The sequence below is a fragment of the Nerophis ophidion genome, linkage group LG03 (genome assembly GCF_033978795.1).
Source record: "Nerophis ophidion isolate RoL-2023_Sa linkage group LG03, RoL_Noph_v1.0, whole genome shotgun sequence".
Taxonomy (NCBI): domain Eukaryota; kingdom Metazoa; phylum Chordata; class Actinopteri; order Syngnathiformes; family Syngnathidae; genus Nerophis; species Nerophis ophidion.
In genome coordinates this window covers 37,847,325-37,864,711 of record NC_084613.1, presented here as the reverse complement: position 1 = coordinate 37,864,711, position 17,387 = coordinate 37,847,325, and the positions used below count along the sequence as shown (strand labels likewise).

Genomic DNA, 17,387 nt, shown 5'->3' with positions numbered 1-17,387 from the left:
CAAAATGTTTCAATGATCATTTATGTACCAAATGTTATATTGTTATCACAGGAGCCTGTTCTATTGTTTACAACAGTGTTTCTTAATCATAGGGCTGGGGCCCACTGTTTGGCTGCGAGTACCCCTTGGAGGCCGCCAATAAATATATGTTTCTTAGTTGTGGTCCGTCCATATGGGCCGCAATGGTACTCAGTTGTAATACACTTTAGTATAAGATGACTAATTCAGTGTTTGTATTTCAGTTGGCCACAGACCCCTGTGAAGCTGAAAAGATGGTCAAGCTCCAAGGTAAAAAATGTTAAGTATCCCTGGTATCCCTTAAGTATCCTTTTTTGTATGTAGACCAGTTCCAAACAGCACAGTTACAATTTTATAAAATTATTTCAGTTTATGCATGTAATATTTTAAAAATGGAAATGTAGTCATTTACTCACCCTCTTACTGAGATGAAGTCGGGTGTTTTTTTTTTAACTAAGGTACATGGTTTGCTCAACAAGGAGTTAAAAAAAACTATACCTGACTTTTTCAAAACAACAAAGTGAGTACTTCATTTATTTTTGTATTTGTTTAATTTTTTGTATATTGTTTTCTATAATGTTTTAAGTATTGTGAATGTCAATGTGTACATTATGTATGTACTTATTAACTACATTTACATTTTTGTATTTAATCTATTTTTATCTCTTATATTTTGTATTTTTGTGTAGCAAAATAAAGTGATACACCTTTAAATATTTGAGTATTTTTTTGTGTTATTTCTAATTAAGTCAGATAATGAATATTTAAATTGCACTCTCAATTTGTTCACGATTCTCAAATTTGAGATATGATGGCTTTGTTAAGAAATTTAAGAGAAATAATCAAGACATGAAAAATACATATATAAGATCTCTTTTATTGCTCATACATCTCATTTCTTTCTCTTTTTTGTGTCCTTCAAAATAAATGAGACGTAACTGAGCTTAGTGGCATACATATATAAGCTCTCCTCAGTGTATCCCACTTCTCAAATATTGCTCAAATGGTTTTCTCTGTTAAGATCCGTACTCGGATGTTTTCATGTTATTGTTTATTCTTCCATCTTTGTGTCATTCTCCATCTAACCCTGTTATTTTCCTGTTTAGTCTGTCACCTTGGTTACTCATTGATTCCACCTGCTACTCACGGTCCCTGCACACCTGTCACTGTTGATTACTTCCTTATTTAAGCTCACTCCTTTTCATTCTTCTTTCTCGGATCCTAATTTGCCCACGCGCAACAGTGATGACAGTCTTCTCACGTATGTGTTTTCTCGCTAGCTCATATGCTAAGCAATCTGTCATTTTTAGCTCTCATGCTAATTGTCTTTGTTTTTACATTTTGTACCTTCGTGCAAAGTCTTAGTTTATTTGTATTTCCTAGCTTTTATGCTAGCGTCTTTGGTTTGTCTTTTCTTAGCTCCTGTGTTTTTGTTCCTAGTCTTTTTATTACTTTAATAAATACATTACATCTTACCTCACGCTGTGTTCTGTTCTGACGCATCCCTGGAAAAACGAATCCAGCAACACCATGCCACACAAGTCCCACAGACTCAACTCAACCTCCTTTGTCTCAGTGATGTCTTGTCTCTTTTTAGCTTATTTATTGCTCCTAAGAGTCCCTTAGGAGCAATAAAAGAGAAACAATTGATCACAGAATTAGACAGGTATGAGAAGCTCAAAATGTTCTCAAGATATTAGATCAAGCAACAGATGAGCAAGCACATTTTTGCTATGGGCTCACTGTCAATGTGATGGTGGTTAACTGAAGACTTACATACTCGCACACTCGCTGCATGTTTGGCAAGTTAATGGGGCTTTCTCGCTTTTAAAAGAGCATAGCTGAATCACTTACACAGTGTGAACGGGCTGCTTGGTGGTCGCAGGTCGGGGTGTCTGGACGTTGCCGCTATGAATGGCTTGCCTTTCGGAGGGCCGTCTCCGTGGTTGATCTTTCTGGAAAGGGTTGCTGCCCGGCTGGATACGCCTCAAGGCCCCTCTGTCATGGATGTACACCTGCTCAGGAGCCACCTCCTCACAGCGGGGGCCCCGGAAACCAGAACGGCACACGCAGGTATGCGGCCGGCTGCACGAACCGCGGTTCTGGCAGGGTGGCTGGCAGTCAGCTGAAACGAGAACACAGATGGGAGACCATGTTTGCAGAGGGTAATTTTAGAACATTTCCCTGACATCAACAGTAGGGTTCATTTTAAATGTTTACAATCAGCTTGTGTTATGTCCTCAGTTTATTTAGGTGTCTTAATTTAATAATAATCAGGCAACACGTTTCAACTCAATGCCTCGGATCACTTCGGTTTATTAACAACCTCGAGAGTCAAACTCTCCCTTGCTCTCGTGACATCACACACTGAACACAGGCTATGGTAGCTCGGACATGACAAAACAGTACATGAAATCCCTCCTTTCCTTAGAAATAGCCTTCAGGTTATTTTCAAATATCAAATATAAACATTAGGGAGTATTCAAAACATTTCTTATTAAACACATACTCAAATATTCTGTATGTTTTCTTGGTATTCTCAACCATGCATCAATTCACTAATAACACACATTTTCACTCTTGAACAGTCAATAAATATCATACTTTAAACTTGCGTTGACCTTACGTTGACGTTGTTCATTTCACATTACATCACACAATATTGTCACTTAACTTGACTCAAACATTTATCCCTTTTATTTTATTTTAAATCTTACTCCTACATCACCAGACCGTAACAAGATAAAAGTCTATGTCATCACATAGTCTGCCAGCTTCTGTGGCAACCGTATCTCTCTCGAAGGCCTCTGTGCCTCTCGGGTGTCATGGATGGTGTTACTCTGCTCTGAGCGTTGAGCAGGTTGTGTCTCTCTGTTTATTGTGCAGTCCTCAGCGTCCTGGGATGCATCCATTCTGGTGAGTGTGTCATGAGTGTTGTTGTATCGTTTCACAAATGTTGTATTCCTTGTGTATCTGGCTCCCGTTTGAGACTCAACAACTACTTGGTTTCCGGATTTGCTCACCATCTTATGTGGCATTGTGTGGAACGGTGTGGTGAGTTTATCAGTCTTTTCTTGTCTCACCAGGAGAGTGTCACCAACATTGACATCAGAATATCTGACTCCACGGCGTTCATCTGCATAGATCTTGGATTGTCCTTTTACTTCCAGATCAGCGTGTCCCGCTGCCGCGATGCTTTGCAACTTCCCTCTCATTTTTCGGTTGACAAGCAACTCAGCGGGGCTCTTCCCCGTGGTTGTGTGATCGATGCTTCGGTATACTGTGACATATTTTCTGAGTTCTCGCTTCCAATTAAGTCCATCCGAGACAGCGAAGCGAATCCTCTTTATCAGCGAAGCATTTTGGCGCTCCACCTCGCCGTTTGCTTGCGCCCATCGTGGTGTCGTTTTTACGTGCTTAATGCCGTTGGTGTCAGTACTCACTGAACTCCTCTGATTTAAACTAAGGACCCTGATCTGACCTCAGTGTGATGGGAAGTCCATGTCGACCGAAAATTGTCTCTAGACTGTCTATCACCTTTGATTTTAACACGTCATATTCATCATAACGGCTGTAGTAATCAACTACAACTAGAATAGATTCAGCTGTTGGTAGGGGTCCGAGTAGGTCGATGGCAACATCTTGCCAAGGCCCCTCCGGTAACTATGTGGGTCTCAAAAGTTCTGCTGCATCTGGGCGAGTAACAACTTGGCAAACGTGACATGATTTACAATGTCTCTCAGCTGCTTCGTACATAGCTGGCCACCAGACTTTGCTCCTGAGATGTTGTTTGGTACCGACGACTCCCAAGTGTCATTCATGAGCTAGTGAGAGAGCGCGTGCCCGCAGTGCTTGTGGTAGCACGATGCGCGTCCCGCGTAGAACAAGTTGTCCTATCACACATAACTCACTAGCAACAATGGCTTTACGCACCTCACTCAGCTCTTCATCATGGGCTGATGCTTCCTCAACCTCACGGGTTGTCAGTGCGCTTGGTGTCGCGCTCACTGCCACGAATCTCACATATTCGTTGGATCCGTCTGCACGTTTCTGTTTCAGTACGCTGTTTCCTAGTAGACGTGATAACGGGTCTGCTATATTTTTTTTTCCTGAGATATGTACTACTTTTAAAATCATAAGGCTGTAGCCTTATAACCCATCGCTTTATGCGAGCACATGATTTTGAACGTGGACTATAGATAGATTCTAAAGGCTTATGGTCTCTAACCAAATCAAACTGTCTACCATATACATATGGGTGTAATCTCTCACAGGCCCATACAAGAGCCAGGGCCTCTTTTTCTGTCTGAGAGTACCTACGTTCGCATTCAGTTAGACCTCGATTGACGTAACATATGGGAACATTCTCTCCCTTCTGGCTCTGTATTAACACTGTTCCTAGCCCCACTGGACTAGTGTCTGCGATAATCTTTGTTGGTGCATGTAGCAGGTCTCGTACCTGCGTCTTCTGGATCAGTGACTTCCGCACACTTCACTCAGTGGTTTTTACAACTTTTAATATTCACACAAATCAATTAGGCTTTGCAGCCCCTCTTGCAAGTCTCTTTTCGAGTCCTTCTGGGTTCTGGCTTTTCAGCACGCTCCCCTCAGTGTTGTCCGTCCTCCCGATCACGGTCTCCCGCGCTGCTAATAAAGGAACAGGTGATTAAATAACTCGTTCCAGCTGAGATTATCCACTCACCTGTCAGCTGCTTCATGACCGATTTCTGCACACACCCCGTCCGCAGGGAACGCGCTGACCACGCCCCCTGCCACATGCCTCCACCGCCGGACTCAGGCCGGGCACCCGTCCGGCCGCATCCACTCCCCCCCCTCCCCTGGGCGAGACAGTAAGTCGGCCACGGCCATCTGCGTGCCCGGCCTGTGGACCACCCGGAAATTGTAGGGTTGTAAAGCCAGGTAGCACCGGGTGATCCGCGCATTGGCGTCCTTCATGCGGTGGAGCCATTGTAGCGGTTTGTGGTTTGAGTAGAGACTGAAGGCGCGCCCCAGCAGGTAGTAGCGGAGGGCTCCCACCGCCCACCGGATGGCGAGGCACTCCCTCTCCACTGTGCTGTACCTCGCCTCACGGTCCGACAGCTTTCGGCTGATGTAGAGTACGGGGCGGTCGACTCCCTCCACCCTCTGGGACAGCACCGCCCCCAGTCCCCGGCTCGACGCGTCCGCCTGCAGACAAAAAGGGAGGTCAAATTTTGGCATGTGCAGTACCGGTTCCTCACAGAGTGCTGTTTTCACCTTCTCAAACGCCCGCTGGCACTGCTCCGTCCACTGGACCAGTTTTGGAGCACCCTTTCGGGTGAGGTCAGTCAGTGGGGTGGTCCAGTCCGCAAATTGGGGAATGAACCGGCGGTAATAGCCTGCCAACCCCAAAAACTGCCTCACCTCCTTTTTTGTCTTGGGAGGTGGACAGGCCGCAATAGCCGCCGTTTTGTCCACTTGGGGCCGCACCTGGCCCCCCCCAAGTGGTACCCCAGATACTGCACCTCCCTCCGGCCAACAGCGCACTTCGCCGGGTTGGCGGTGAGCCCCGCCCGCCTCAGGGACTCGGGCACCGCCCCCACCCGCCGCATGTGCTGTTCCCAGCTGCTACTCTGGATGATTACGTCATCCAGGTAGGCAGCCGCGTATGCCGCATGGGGTCGCAGCACCCGGTCCCTGAGGCGCTGGAACGTGGCCGGCGCACCGAACAAGCCAAACGGAAGTGTCACAAATTGGTACAAACCTTCCGGAGTGGCAAAGGCCGTTTTTTCTCGGGATTCTGGAGACAAGGGAATCTGCCAGTAGCCCTTCGTCAAATCCAATGTCGTAAAAAAACGAGCCGTGCCCAGCCGATCTAGGAGCTTGTCGACCCGAGGCATTGGGTACGCGTCAAAACGTGAAATGTCATTCACCCTGCGGTAATCCACACAGAACCGCACAGTCCCATCCTTCTTCCCTACTAAGACAATGGGACTGCACCATGCGCTGTGGGATTCTTCTATCACCCCCAACTCAAGCATAGTTTTTAATTCTTCCCGAACCACTTTACGTTTGTGTTCGGGCAGCCGATATGGCCGAGACCGCACCGTAACCCCCGGGCTGGTCTCTATGTGATGTCGGACAAGATCCGTGCGCCCGGGCCGAGAGGAGAACACATCTGAGTAGCGCCGCTGTAATTCAGCCACCTCCGCTCTCTGCGCCAATGTGAGCTGGTCATCACAGGGAAGCTGAGGGTTTGGGCGGGCTCTCTGGCCCCAACTCCTCCTCCTCCCCCCCCTCTACTGTTACCATGGCGACAGGCTTGGCCTCTCTTCATACCTTCAGCAGGTTCAAATGGTATATTTGGGTGTCTCGCGTCGGTCAGAGCGCCGGACCTCATAATCGACATCCCCCACTTGCCGTGTGACCTCAAAGGGTCCTTGCCACTTTGCAAGTAATTTGGAGCTTGACGTTGGAAGCAACACAAGCACTTTTTCTCCCGGTGAAAATTTACGCAGTTGGGCCCGCTTATTATACGTGCGCTGTTGACGCTCTTGGGCAAGGCGCAAATTCTCACGTGACAAGTGCCACACCTTGTGGAGTTTTGCCCGCATGTCCAAGACGTATTGAATCTCATTTTTGCTGGAGCTTGGACCGTCCTCCCAGCTTTCCTTAATGACGTCCAATACTCCGCGGGGCCTTCGGCCGTACAGCAACTCGAACGGTGCAAAACCGAGGGAGGCCTGAGGTACCTCCCGCATCGCAAACATTAGTCGGTCCAACCATTTATCCCAATTTTGTTTGTCCTCGTGCATAAATTTACGGATCATGGATTTAAGCGTTTTATTAAATCTCTCCACCAGCCCGTCCGTTTGTGGATGGTATACGCTGGTGCGGATGGACTAAATCCCCAGTAACCCGTAAAGTTCCTTTATCGTGCGTGACATAAAGGACGTGCCCTGGTCCGTCAAAATCTCTTTCGGGATTCCGATGCGGGAAATGACCGTGAAGAGTGCTTGCGCCACACTCTTGGCAGAGATGGAGCGCAGCGGCACTGCTTCAGGATACCGCGTTGCGTAATCCACCAGAACTAACACAAAACGGTATCCCCGTGTGCTCGGGTTAAATGGTCCGATGAGGTCTATCCCAATTCATTCGAACGGGACTTCCATGAGTGGTAATGGGCGTAAAGGCGCCTTTGGAAAGGCCGCGGGGTTAACCCGCTGGCAGTCCGGGCAGGCCGCGCACCATCGGCGCTGACCTGACTTGCTCCCCCCCCACCGTGGGGCGAATTGTCGTCGATGTGTCGGGGGGGTTTTCCTGGCGGTCGTCGGCGTTGCCTCCCGGTGCACCGCCAGGTGCTCCTCCGCCAGTCTCACCGCGGTTTGGACATCCGGCGGACTCTGGTACCTGACCCACGCGGATGTTCTCGCTGGGATGCCGTCCAGGAACTGCTCCAGTACCACTGCTTCCAGCACCTTGGGTCTTGGCCGTTGGGCTGGAGCCATCTAGTTGCGGCATCCCTCAGCCGGTGAGAGAAGATGAAGGGCCCGGAATTGCCGGCGATGATCCTCGGGGCTGCTGCCTACCCGGTCGAGGATGGCGTGCCGCTGATTGGTGTATTGCGTGCGGGCCGACACTGGGAGACTCAACGCCGCCCGCTGCGCCTCCCCCGCCAGAAGCGGCAGCAGCTTCGCTCCCCATTCTTCCTCCGGCCACTTGCACGCTGCCGCCGTCGTCTCGAACACCTCCAGGAATGTTTGCGGGTCTTCCCCTTCCACCATCCGCTTCATGGATGTCGAGCCTCCTGCTGCGTCCGCCCGGCCCATCAACACTTGCAGCACCTTGGTCTGCTGCCGGCTCGCCCCAGAGACCTCTGACAGGACTTGACCTAACGCCTCCAGGGGGGTTGGTGTCGACATCTTTTCCTTGTTTCTTTGACGTTGGGTGCCACTGTAGCAGGTCTCGTACCTGCGTCTTCTGGATCAGTGACTTCCGCACACTTTACTCAGTGGTTTTTACAACTTTTAATATTTAGACAAATCAATTAGGCTTTGCAGCCCCTTTTGCAAGTCTCTTTTCGAGTCCTTCTGGGTTCTGGCTTTTCAGCACGCTCCCCTCAGTGTTGTCCGTCCTCCCGATCACGGTCTCCCGCGCTGCTAATAAAGGAACAGGTGATTAGATAACTCGTTCCAGCTGAGATTATCCACTCACCTGTCAGCTGCTTCATGACTGATTTCTGCACACACCCCGTCCGCAGGGAACGCGCTGACCACGCCCCCTGCCACAGTGCATCTTTGTTAAAGTAGGCTAGTGTCCCTGCTTTGGCTAAGCCCTCTTTCAGCGCCTCAAACGCTTTTTTCTGTTCGGGACCAAATTCAAAAGTAGTGTCTTGTCTTGTCATACGTCGCAGTGGCTCTGACAATGTTGCGAACTGTGGAATAAATCTGCTGCTGTAACTCACTAGTCCGAGGAAGCTTTTCACTTCTGATGCATTTTCCGGCTCTCCTGCCTCGCTCACAGCTCTCACTCTCTCCTCTGTTGGACCGACTCCCTTTTCAGACAGCAGGATTCCCAAGAAGATCAGCCGATCCATGTTGAACTGGCACTTGTCAGAATTCAGCGTTAGTCCACATTCCTCCAGTCTTCTCAAGACTGCATGTAGTCGCTCGTTATGCGTTACCTCATCCTTCGCGTGAACTATGACATCATCCGAGATGTTCTCCACCCCATCTATACCAGCAAGTGCGGCAGCGATTTCATGGTGGTACAGTTCACTGGCTAAAGACACGCCGAAGATAAATCTTTTGTATCTGTAGACTCCATTGATGGCGAATGCGGTAATACTACGCGATTCTAGGGTCAATTCGAGTTGGTGGTAGCCCCACTTTAAGTCCAGTTTGCTGAAAACCACTGATCCATTCATCCCCTGTAGCAGTTCATCTACTGTTGGAATAGGGTATCTGTCTCTGATGATTGCGAGGTTTGCCTGTCGCATATCTAGACACAGTCTGATTTTAGAGTTTGCCTTGGGTATGATGACCACTGGGTTTACCCATGGTGTTGGTCCATTGACCCGTTCTATGATGTCTAAGTCTAAGAGTTCTTTAATCTTAGCCTCCACAGGTGCCCGTAAGTTAAAGGGTATACGCCTGAGTGGCTGTGCTACTGGTGTCACCTCTGGGTGTATGTGTAGCTTTATCTGTTTTGTTTTCAGCTTCCCTACCCCCTAAAATACAATGGGGTACTGGTGCTGAAGTGACTGTTTCAGGTCTGTGACTGCTGAGATGTTGGCCCCTATTTTCAGTATACTAGTTTCATGGCTAACTCTTTTCCAAGTAGAGGTTCTCCATTTCCTCTGAATAATGGTCTTTACCGTTACACTCGCGGCATGTTTGACCGCGTGCGGGACATTTAGGATCCCTCCCAAAGTGGTCAGCATGTCCTCACCGGTAGCAAGTTTTGTCTGTTTTCTCTCCGCCCATGCCAAATTTTCCTTGTCCTTTCTTCTGATATTTCCCTCCTTTCTGTGTGACGCGGTTCACAGACTCCTCTGCTCTCTCCCCTTTTCCAGACATTTCCGCCATTTGTCCCTCAATTTGCTCACATTGTGCTGCCAGTTCAAGTGTGCGAGCGAGCACCAACCCATGTCCTTCTTCCAGCAGTTTACGGCGAATATAGCTAGATGTGCATTTGCTAATAATAGCATTTCTAATCTGATCGTCTTCACCTGCACCAAAACTACAGTGCTTTGCAGCACGTCTTAAACGTGTGGAAAATTGTTGTACAGTCTCACTTGGATTTTGTGTAATTTTGTGAAATGTCTGGCGGGCGAAAGTGGCGTGTTTACCTGTGACACGAACTATTCATTCAAAGCAGCAACAGTGTCATCATAGTCTGCTGCACCTCCAGTGTTATCCAGCGTGTGTCCGGTCCTGCATAATGCAAAAGAAGTGCTCTCCGCCGCTGTTTCACAAAATCATCTGTGTCTTCTGTGATGATCAGACCTTTTCCATCAGCAAACAGTTCAAATGACATTAGCCATCTTGTCCATCGCGGTCCCAACGTCGCCGGGTCGGAGTAGCAATGAAACGCAGACAGGCTTGTCTTTTCCATGCTAATGCTATGCTAACGCTAGCATCAACTTTCTGTTACACTTCAGATTAAACTTTGGTATTCTGGCGTTATCTCACTTGGCTTGCAGGCTCTGTGCATCACTCGTTGCCATTGTTATGTCCTCAGTTTCACCTATATGCTAATTTAGGTGTCTTAATTTATTAAAAATCAGGCAACGTGTTTCAATTGAATGCCTCTCATCACTCCGGTTTATTAACAACCTTGAGAGTCAAGCTCTCCCTCGCTCTCGTGACGTCACACACTGACACAGGCTACGGTGGCTCGGACATGACAAAATAGTACATGACAGCTTGAACTTCTGTACATTTTCTGTACCTCTTGTGTATTTGGAGGGGGGCGCTGTGATCTTCAACTTAAATAGAAGACATGTGACTATCTACTTATCCAGCTTCAGGCTAAGGTAAAGACTATACTGTTTAATCATGGTTCATTGTTCTGTTTAGGGGGCTGTTTCATCACTGATTTAGAACGACTTCACTATTCTACACAATTCAAAAGTTCTGGAATGCATGAATTTAGAGATCCTAACATTGGAATGAGGCCTCTTCCAAATGTGGATAAACATTTGAATTGAATTGGATACATACCAGTATGAATGCAGCACAAACAGACAAATCGGTTATACCCTGTTAGTGCCCGACATCAAAAAAGGACCTACACCCGAATAATAACACCCAAAGCAAAATCAAAATAAAACTTAGACGGTCTTAATATGGTAAAGGTATTTGTTCGGGTAATTTCAATTGTACAATGTTCACCATACAAAAATGGTACAATGGAGGTACGAAAATGTGAATACTGTAGAAGTAAGACAAAACATTTAAAAACAAAGTACATAGTTTTTACATTTAAGGCAGTGGTTCTTAACCTGAGTTCAATCGAACCCTAGGGGTTCGGTGAGTCGGCCTCAGGGGTTCGACGGACCCTCCGCCGCGGAGGTCGAGACACACCCGACTCATCGTGCAAATAAAAAACTTCTCCATATCGGCGTATTATGGTTACGGCCACAGCAGAAGTCACACTGATTTGCAGGTGTGTAATTTGTTGTGAGTTCATGCACTGTGTTGGTTTTGTTGTTTGAACAAAGTGATATTTGCGCATGGCTCATTTTGTGCACTGATGGAAAAAAAAAACTTTGACTTGAATTTGAAAAAATATATATGTATTTTTCACTAAAGAAAGGTTCGGTGAATGCACATATGAAACTGGTGGGGGTCGGTACCTCCAACAAGGTTAAGAACCACTGATTAAAGGATTACATTTAGGGGTTAAAGACTAAAATCTGAGATAAATTGCTGAAAATAACAAAAGTACTCTTTCAACATGCCAAAATGCCATTTTATGTGTTTCAAGCATTTTAAGAAGTCACATTTATTTGGATGTCAGATTCTGGTTAATGAAAAACAACTTGATGGTCATCTACAACATAAAAAAACATATCTTGCTAGTAAAAATGAGGTAATAAGTAATTGTAGATTTTGGTTATTCAAAAAGGACAATACAGTTTAATGAACATTCCGCATGGAAAAATGTGCGAGTATAGCCAATGGCAAAAAAATAGGACAAAACACATTCAAAACATAGTAAATAGATTAAAACATTTTAAAAGTAAAATTACAAGGTTTAAGTACCAAAAGCACTGTTGTAGACACTCACTGCCACAAATGTACATTGTACAAAAATACATAAAACAGTTGATAAAATACATATTTCATAATGTGCTTCCATTTTATACCAGTACAGTGTTGCCAACTTGGCGACTTTGTTACTGAATCTGACGACTTTCCAATCATCTTGGCGACAAAATCTAGCGACTTTTTGTGGTAATATTGGAGGCTTGACGACTTTCCAATCATCTTGGGGACAAAATCTAGCGACTTTTTCTGGTATTATTGGAGACTTTTTGTGTCTTGGAGAGTTTGAGGTGAAAACACACAGCAGTCACTGTCCTCAACGAGCAGTGACGTGTGCTGCCCGTTAGCTGGTGCTGTTGCTGCGCGAGCAGAGCCGAGACCCTCACAGGGCGAGTATTGCAGCAGTTGGCGCATGTGCAAATTATTTACCGTCTGGACTTTTATAATGTACACTTCTCATTGTACTGAGAAGTCGGCATTTCTGACTTCCAAGCCGTAGGTTTCGACTTGAATTTTAAATGTAAATGTTTCTTTGCTTTCACACTTACATAAATCACTAAATTTGATTAGCCTATTGTACACAGATTCGTCACTTACTCACTTCATCTCTAAGTGTCTCTCTCTCTCTCTCTGTGACAAACGTTCAACATCTAGCTAGCTAGCATCATGATAAAAACTATTTAAAAAACAACTTCGAATCAAAAGACGAAAGTTAATTTGCAGTTTTAATCATACTTATAATTTGTTTAAACTTAGTTTTGTATCTCTCCTACAAAGTCCACTGCATTAAATTATGCAAATGAGACGCTGGCATCTTTTAGCGTCTTCTAGCGACTTTTAGGACAGCCAATAGCTGCTTTCTTTGCAGAGGAGTTGGCAACACTGTACTACTAGTCTATGAACTATGGTCACACTTTCCCTCTCAAGCAGCCTTTTTTTGCTTGTGTTGCTAGTTCCCTTATATTTCCAGATATTGTGGTCTTAGTTTGACAAGCTCAACAAGAACATGAGAGTTACCAAAACAAAGCCTACAGGACCTAGTTGCCCTGTTGGCATTTTTATTTTATTTTTCGAGAGGAGGTGGTGTTCGGTCGTTAGGAATATAATTGTGGAGGGGAACATGGTCTGCGGGCCTGCAGCAAACCGGGGTGGGCCAGGTCTGACTTTGAAATCAGCGACAGGTGCGTAGATGGCCCACCTGGGCCTGGGTATCTAATCACATGTCGCTCTGTCAAAAAGCAGTAGCCGGGAGGAAAGAAGTGTTGGAGCTGGTCGGGAGCTGACGTGAGAGCGAGAGCGCGTTAGAAGGAAACTGAAGGACAATTGCTGAAAAGCAGCCGGGGACAATTCATCAAAAATAAAACACTATTCTCACCCTGAAACAGATTCTCATGTCGGTGCATGGTGGTCTGAAGAACTCTCAGGAAGGCAACCTCTACAATTTGGCGCCCAACCAAGCCGGACCAACCTGAGGCGAAGGGAGCCAACCCCATGACGGCGTTGGCGAGCGTGCCAGCAACCAACCACAGGCAGCTGGAGGCGGTCCGCCAACAAATGGCCCAGCAGGACCAATTCCTGCAAGCATTGGCGGACTGGGTGGGAACAGCACAGCCAACATCGCCGTGCAGCGCATGGGGGAGGAGGAAGACCCCTATGCCTTCATTAACATTTTTGTGGCCACAGCAGAGGCACGTGTGTGGCCAAAGGAAGTGTGGGGCGTTCAACTCTCGCTACTGCTGACAGTTGAGGCACAGAGAGCGGTGCTCAGCCTGCCGGTGGCCTCCCGAGTGTACTGGACCGGAGCGGGTGTACCCCTAAGATACCATCGCCGCATGGCCTGTGACTAGGTGGCTTCCATCGAGGGTCGGGAGCAGCGCGGGCATTTTTCTTCATTTTTCAATTATTAGGGATAGATTATACCGAGTGAGCCGTGACACTCAGTCAGTAGAGGATATCACCCAGTTGTTGGTGCCGGAACGCCGCAGGGAAATGGTTTTCCAGGCGGAACACTTCAATCCCATGACTGGCCACATGGGTTATGATAAGACACTCAATCGGGTAATGGTCAGATTCTATTGGGCGGGCAGACATGCGCCGCTGGTGTGCAGCCTGCACAGACTGCCAGCTGGTCAATCCGGTGGCCACCCCCAAGACGCCCTTGAGCCCATTGCCTCTCATGGTGGTCCCCTTCGAAAGAATTGGCATGGACCTCATTGGACCATTCCACCCAAGCACACGGGAATACCGTTTTGTGATATTCCTGGTGGATTACGCAACCTGGTATCCCGAAGCAGTTCCGCTGTGCTCCCTCTCTGCAAAGAGTAATGTGCAAGCTCTGTTTCCGGTCATCTCCCGAGTTGGAATCCCGAAAGAGATTCTGATTGACCAGGGCACGTCCTTTATGTCACGCACGATAAAGGAACGATATGGATTATTGAGAATTGAAGCGATCCGCACCAGCGTGTACCACTCACAAACTAACGGGCTGGTGGAGCGGCTAAATAACACGCTGAAAACCATGATCCGTAAGTTTATGCACAAAGACAAACCAAATTGGGATAAATGGTTGGAGCCCCTAGGCTTCCACAAGTTTTGCGCCTTTCGAATTATTATACGCCGAGAGGCCGCACGGGGTTTTGGACATAATTAAATAAAGCTCGGAGGAGGGTCCAAGCCCCGGCAAAAATTAAATTCTATACGTCATGGACATGCTAGCAAAACTCCACACGCTGAAAAAAAATGTTTAATCAGTTTGAACATCAAATATGTTGTATTTGTAGCATATACAACTGAAAATGGGTTGAAAATGATTTGCAAATCATTACATCTAACACAATTTCCCAACTCATATGGAAACGGGGTTTGTACAAGAACCAAATCAGCATTCTTAATGAAGTTTTCCCAATGAGTAGGTTGTATTTCTCGAGTATTCTGCTATGATGACACATGGTGTGCCTTTTAATACTTTTAATGCTTTTTTATTAATAACTTTTTCTATAATAAGCTTGTGATTCAGTAATTGAAATACTGGGAAATATAGCATGGTTAGTTGTATATACAGTATATATGTATATATAGGTAACTATATATATATATATATATATATATATATATATATATATATATATACATACATATATCAGAAAATGTGATGTAACATTCGATTTTATTAAAAGTTGTTTGTTTGTTTTTTTAAACCTGCTGCCTACTGTGATTCCAAAACAATTACTAAATAGTGCACCTAAAATTGTGAACTTACCTAAGATTTGTTACAAACACATTTACAACTGAATCAGTATCAATGGTTGTTTTTTTGGAGACAAACTCGCGCCCTGACTTTGCAAAATTAAGAAGGTCATATTATGATGTCTTTTTTTTCTACATTTAAAACACTTCCTTGTGGCCTATAATACATGTAATGGCGGTGTTTTGTGAAACTTTTGCAAAGATTTAGTTTTACAGGCCATCTCCAAGCTGCTTTCTGATGGTCTCCTCTGAATGTGCCATTGTGTGGGCAGTCTTATCTAGTCCTCCGCCACACCATGATGCTTATAAATTACAATGTATCATTATTTATTTTGTATATTTATTTATTTTTTTTTAGTATCAACTAGGTGTGCAACGGTATTGTAGATACCACAGTATTGTAGATACCAGGGTATTGCGGTTACAAAATAATTACAACAACGCTGTGACGTCTGGGGGTATAAAACAAAAAAATAGTGAATGTAGTTTTTTTCTGGTGCTTTTGCTTTGGTTGGTCTAAAAATAAACTACATTTACCGTAGTTCCCTGCACAGCATGGGACCAGAGGACAGTATCGGAAGGTTTGGGCAGGGAATTACGTAAAAAGGGAGAAGTAGATAGGAGCAATAGTTTTTTTGATGGACATTTAGTCAAAGTCCATCCATAAAATTTTGAGTAATGTTGCTAACAACAGGCAAACAAACCTTGGCGAAAACATAACCTCTTTGACGGAGGTCTGCGGAATAAAGCGCTACATTCATCTTGAGCGTTTCCGAGGCAACACAGTGCCAAGGCAACGGCGCACTGGCGCGGAGAGAATGTGTCCGCAAACTGCGGGAAACATAAAAAGCTAAATGATAAACCATATCACCCGGAAGCCAGTATTTACATTATTAATAGTTAGTTGTCATATATTTTCTTGGAACAGTGGATGTTTCTGCACAATTCTTTTCACTTAAATGCATGTTTGTAGTAATAAATATGATTACAACATTTGAACATTACGTTTGTCTTGAGTTACAGTAAGTGTGGTTATCCTAAACATCCCCGCCACTGTGTTTTACAGACTATGGCATATTTTCAAAATGTTTTTTTTTTTGGACAATTCCACAATAATATTGTTCCGTAGCATTAAAACTGTGGTGTTATCGTACCATCAGATTTTGATATTGTTACATCCAGTGACGTGCAGTGAGGTTTGAGGTTGAGGAGGCAATGACCCACTAGTCAGATTTCAGTGTTTCCCCAAGAATATTTGTTAGTTAAGGTGGTGTCTTTCCAGGGGGACAGGCGGACGAACCGGGAATGGGCTGAGTGGGTGTAAGGAACAGTGTCATTTGGCCTCTCGCCACCATCACGTCTCCATCTCATCACTCCCTTCACTACGGACTGTGAAGTAGCCTACAATTATTGGTTGTGATTTCCGCTCCATATGCTGAATCGCAATATTCGATATATATCTTGATATTTTTTTCCGTAAAGTAAAAACAAAACACAAAACAGTCCTAGTTACCTAAAATACTATGTCATTATTTTGACTTAGTAAATATTGACTGACTAAGACAAAATAATGACTAAGTCAAATTAATGACTTACCGTAAATAAGCGTTTGAAAAAAAGAGTTAAAAGTGGGGCCACATGCTGACATATGCTCAAATAATCATGCTTAATTTATTACAGCATTTGGGAAGCCTGTAGTTGATTTTTATTATGTAAATGTTATATTTTTATCAACATGTGATAGCTGCCATTCAAAACTAGGCTGCTACATTACTAAAGACTATAGCTGAAAAAAATAGTACAATAGCAATAGGAGAGACTATTCATCCCTGAACACCATGGAGTTCATATAGGTTTTATGATGCAGTTACATTATTATATCAACGATCAGAGACAGAAACTCTTCATTTAACATAATGTCCTTTTTTGCTGCTTCACCACAGAAAAAGGTAAAGTGAAATAACTTAGTTGTTAACGGGAAGTCAATAATGCTTGTCTTTTTTTCAAACGGACAGGGCTTTGCTGTCCGTAACATACGCACACACACACTGCAGAATGAGCTAACGTTACGCTAAAAGCTAATTCGCCTTCACTTAAAGGACTGCGAGCGAGCTGAGCTGCCACTTATATTCCAGGACGTCAACGGGCTCATAGTGATGTTACTAGTAATTGACTGGGAGGTTTTTATTATAATTTGGGGAGAGTCCGCTGCATCGTGCTCACCTGCTAAACACCTTTGTGCTAACCCACACCGTCTATCCTCTCTGCCTGCCTGAGCACTGACTCCATGCGCTCTGAATACTCACCGCTAATTGGATGTTACCGCTCTGAATACGCACTGCTGATTGGCTGTTACCGCTCTGGGTGTAACAA

General features: G+C 45.3%; 1 protein-coding gene across 6 annotated transcripts in view; it reads right to left on the bottom strand.

Moving 5' to 3' along the window:
- The window catches only part of LOC133549554 (latent-transforming growth factor beta-binding protein 2-like), a 333,835-nt gene that overhangs the window by 261,274 nt on the left and 55,174 nt on the right, over nt 1-17,387 (bottom strand). For all 6 annotated transcript variants that reach the window (XM_061895071.1, XM_061895074.1, XM_061895072.1 and 3 more), the window contains exon 3: nt 1,873-2,143. In XM_061895071.1, coding sequence (XP_061751055.1) covers nt 1,873-2,143 — 271 coding nt within the window. The remainder of the gene's footprint in view (nt 1-1,872; nt 2,144-17,387) is intronic.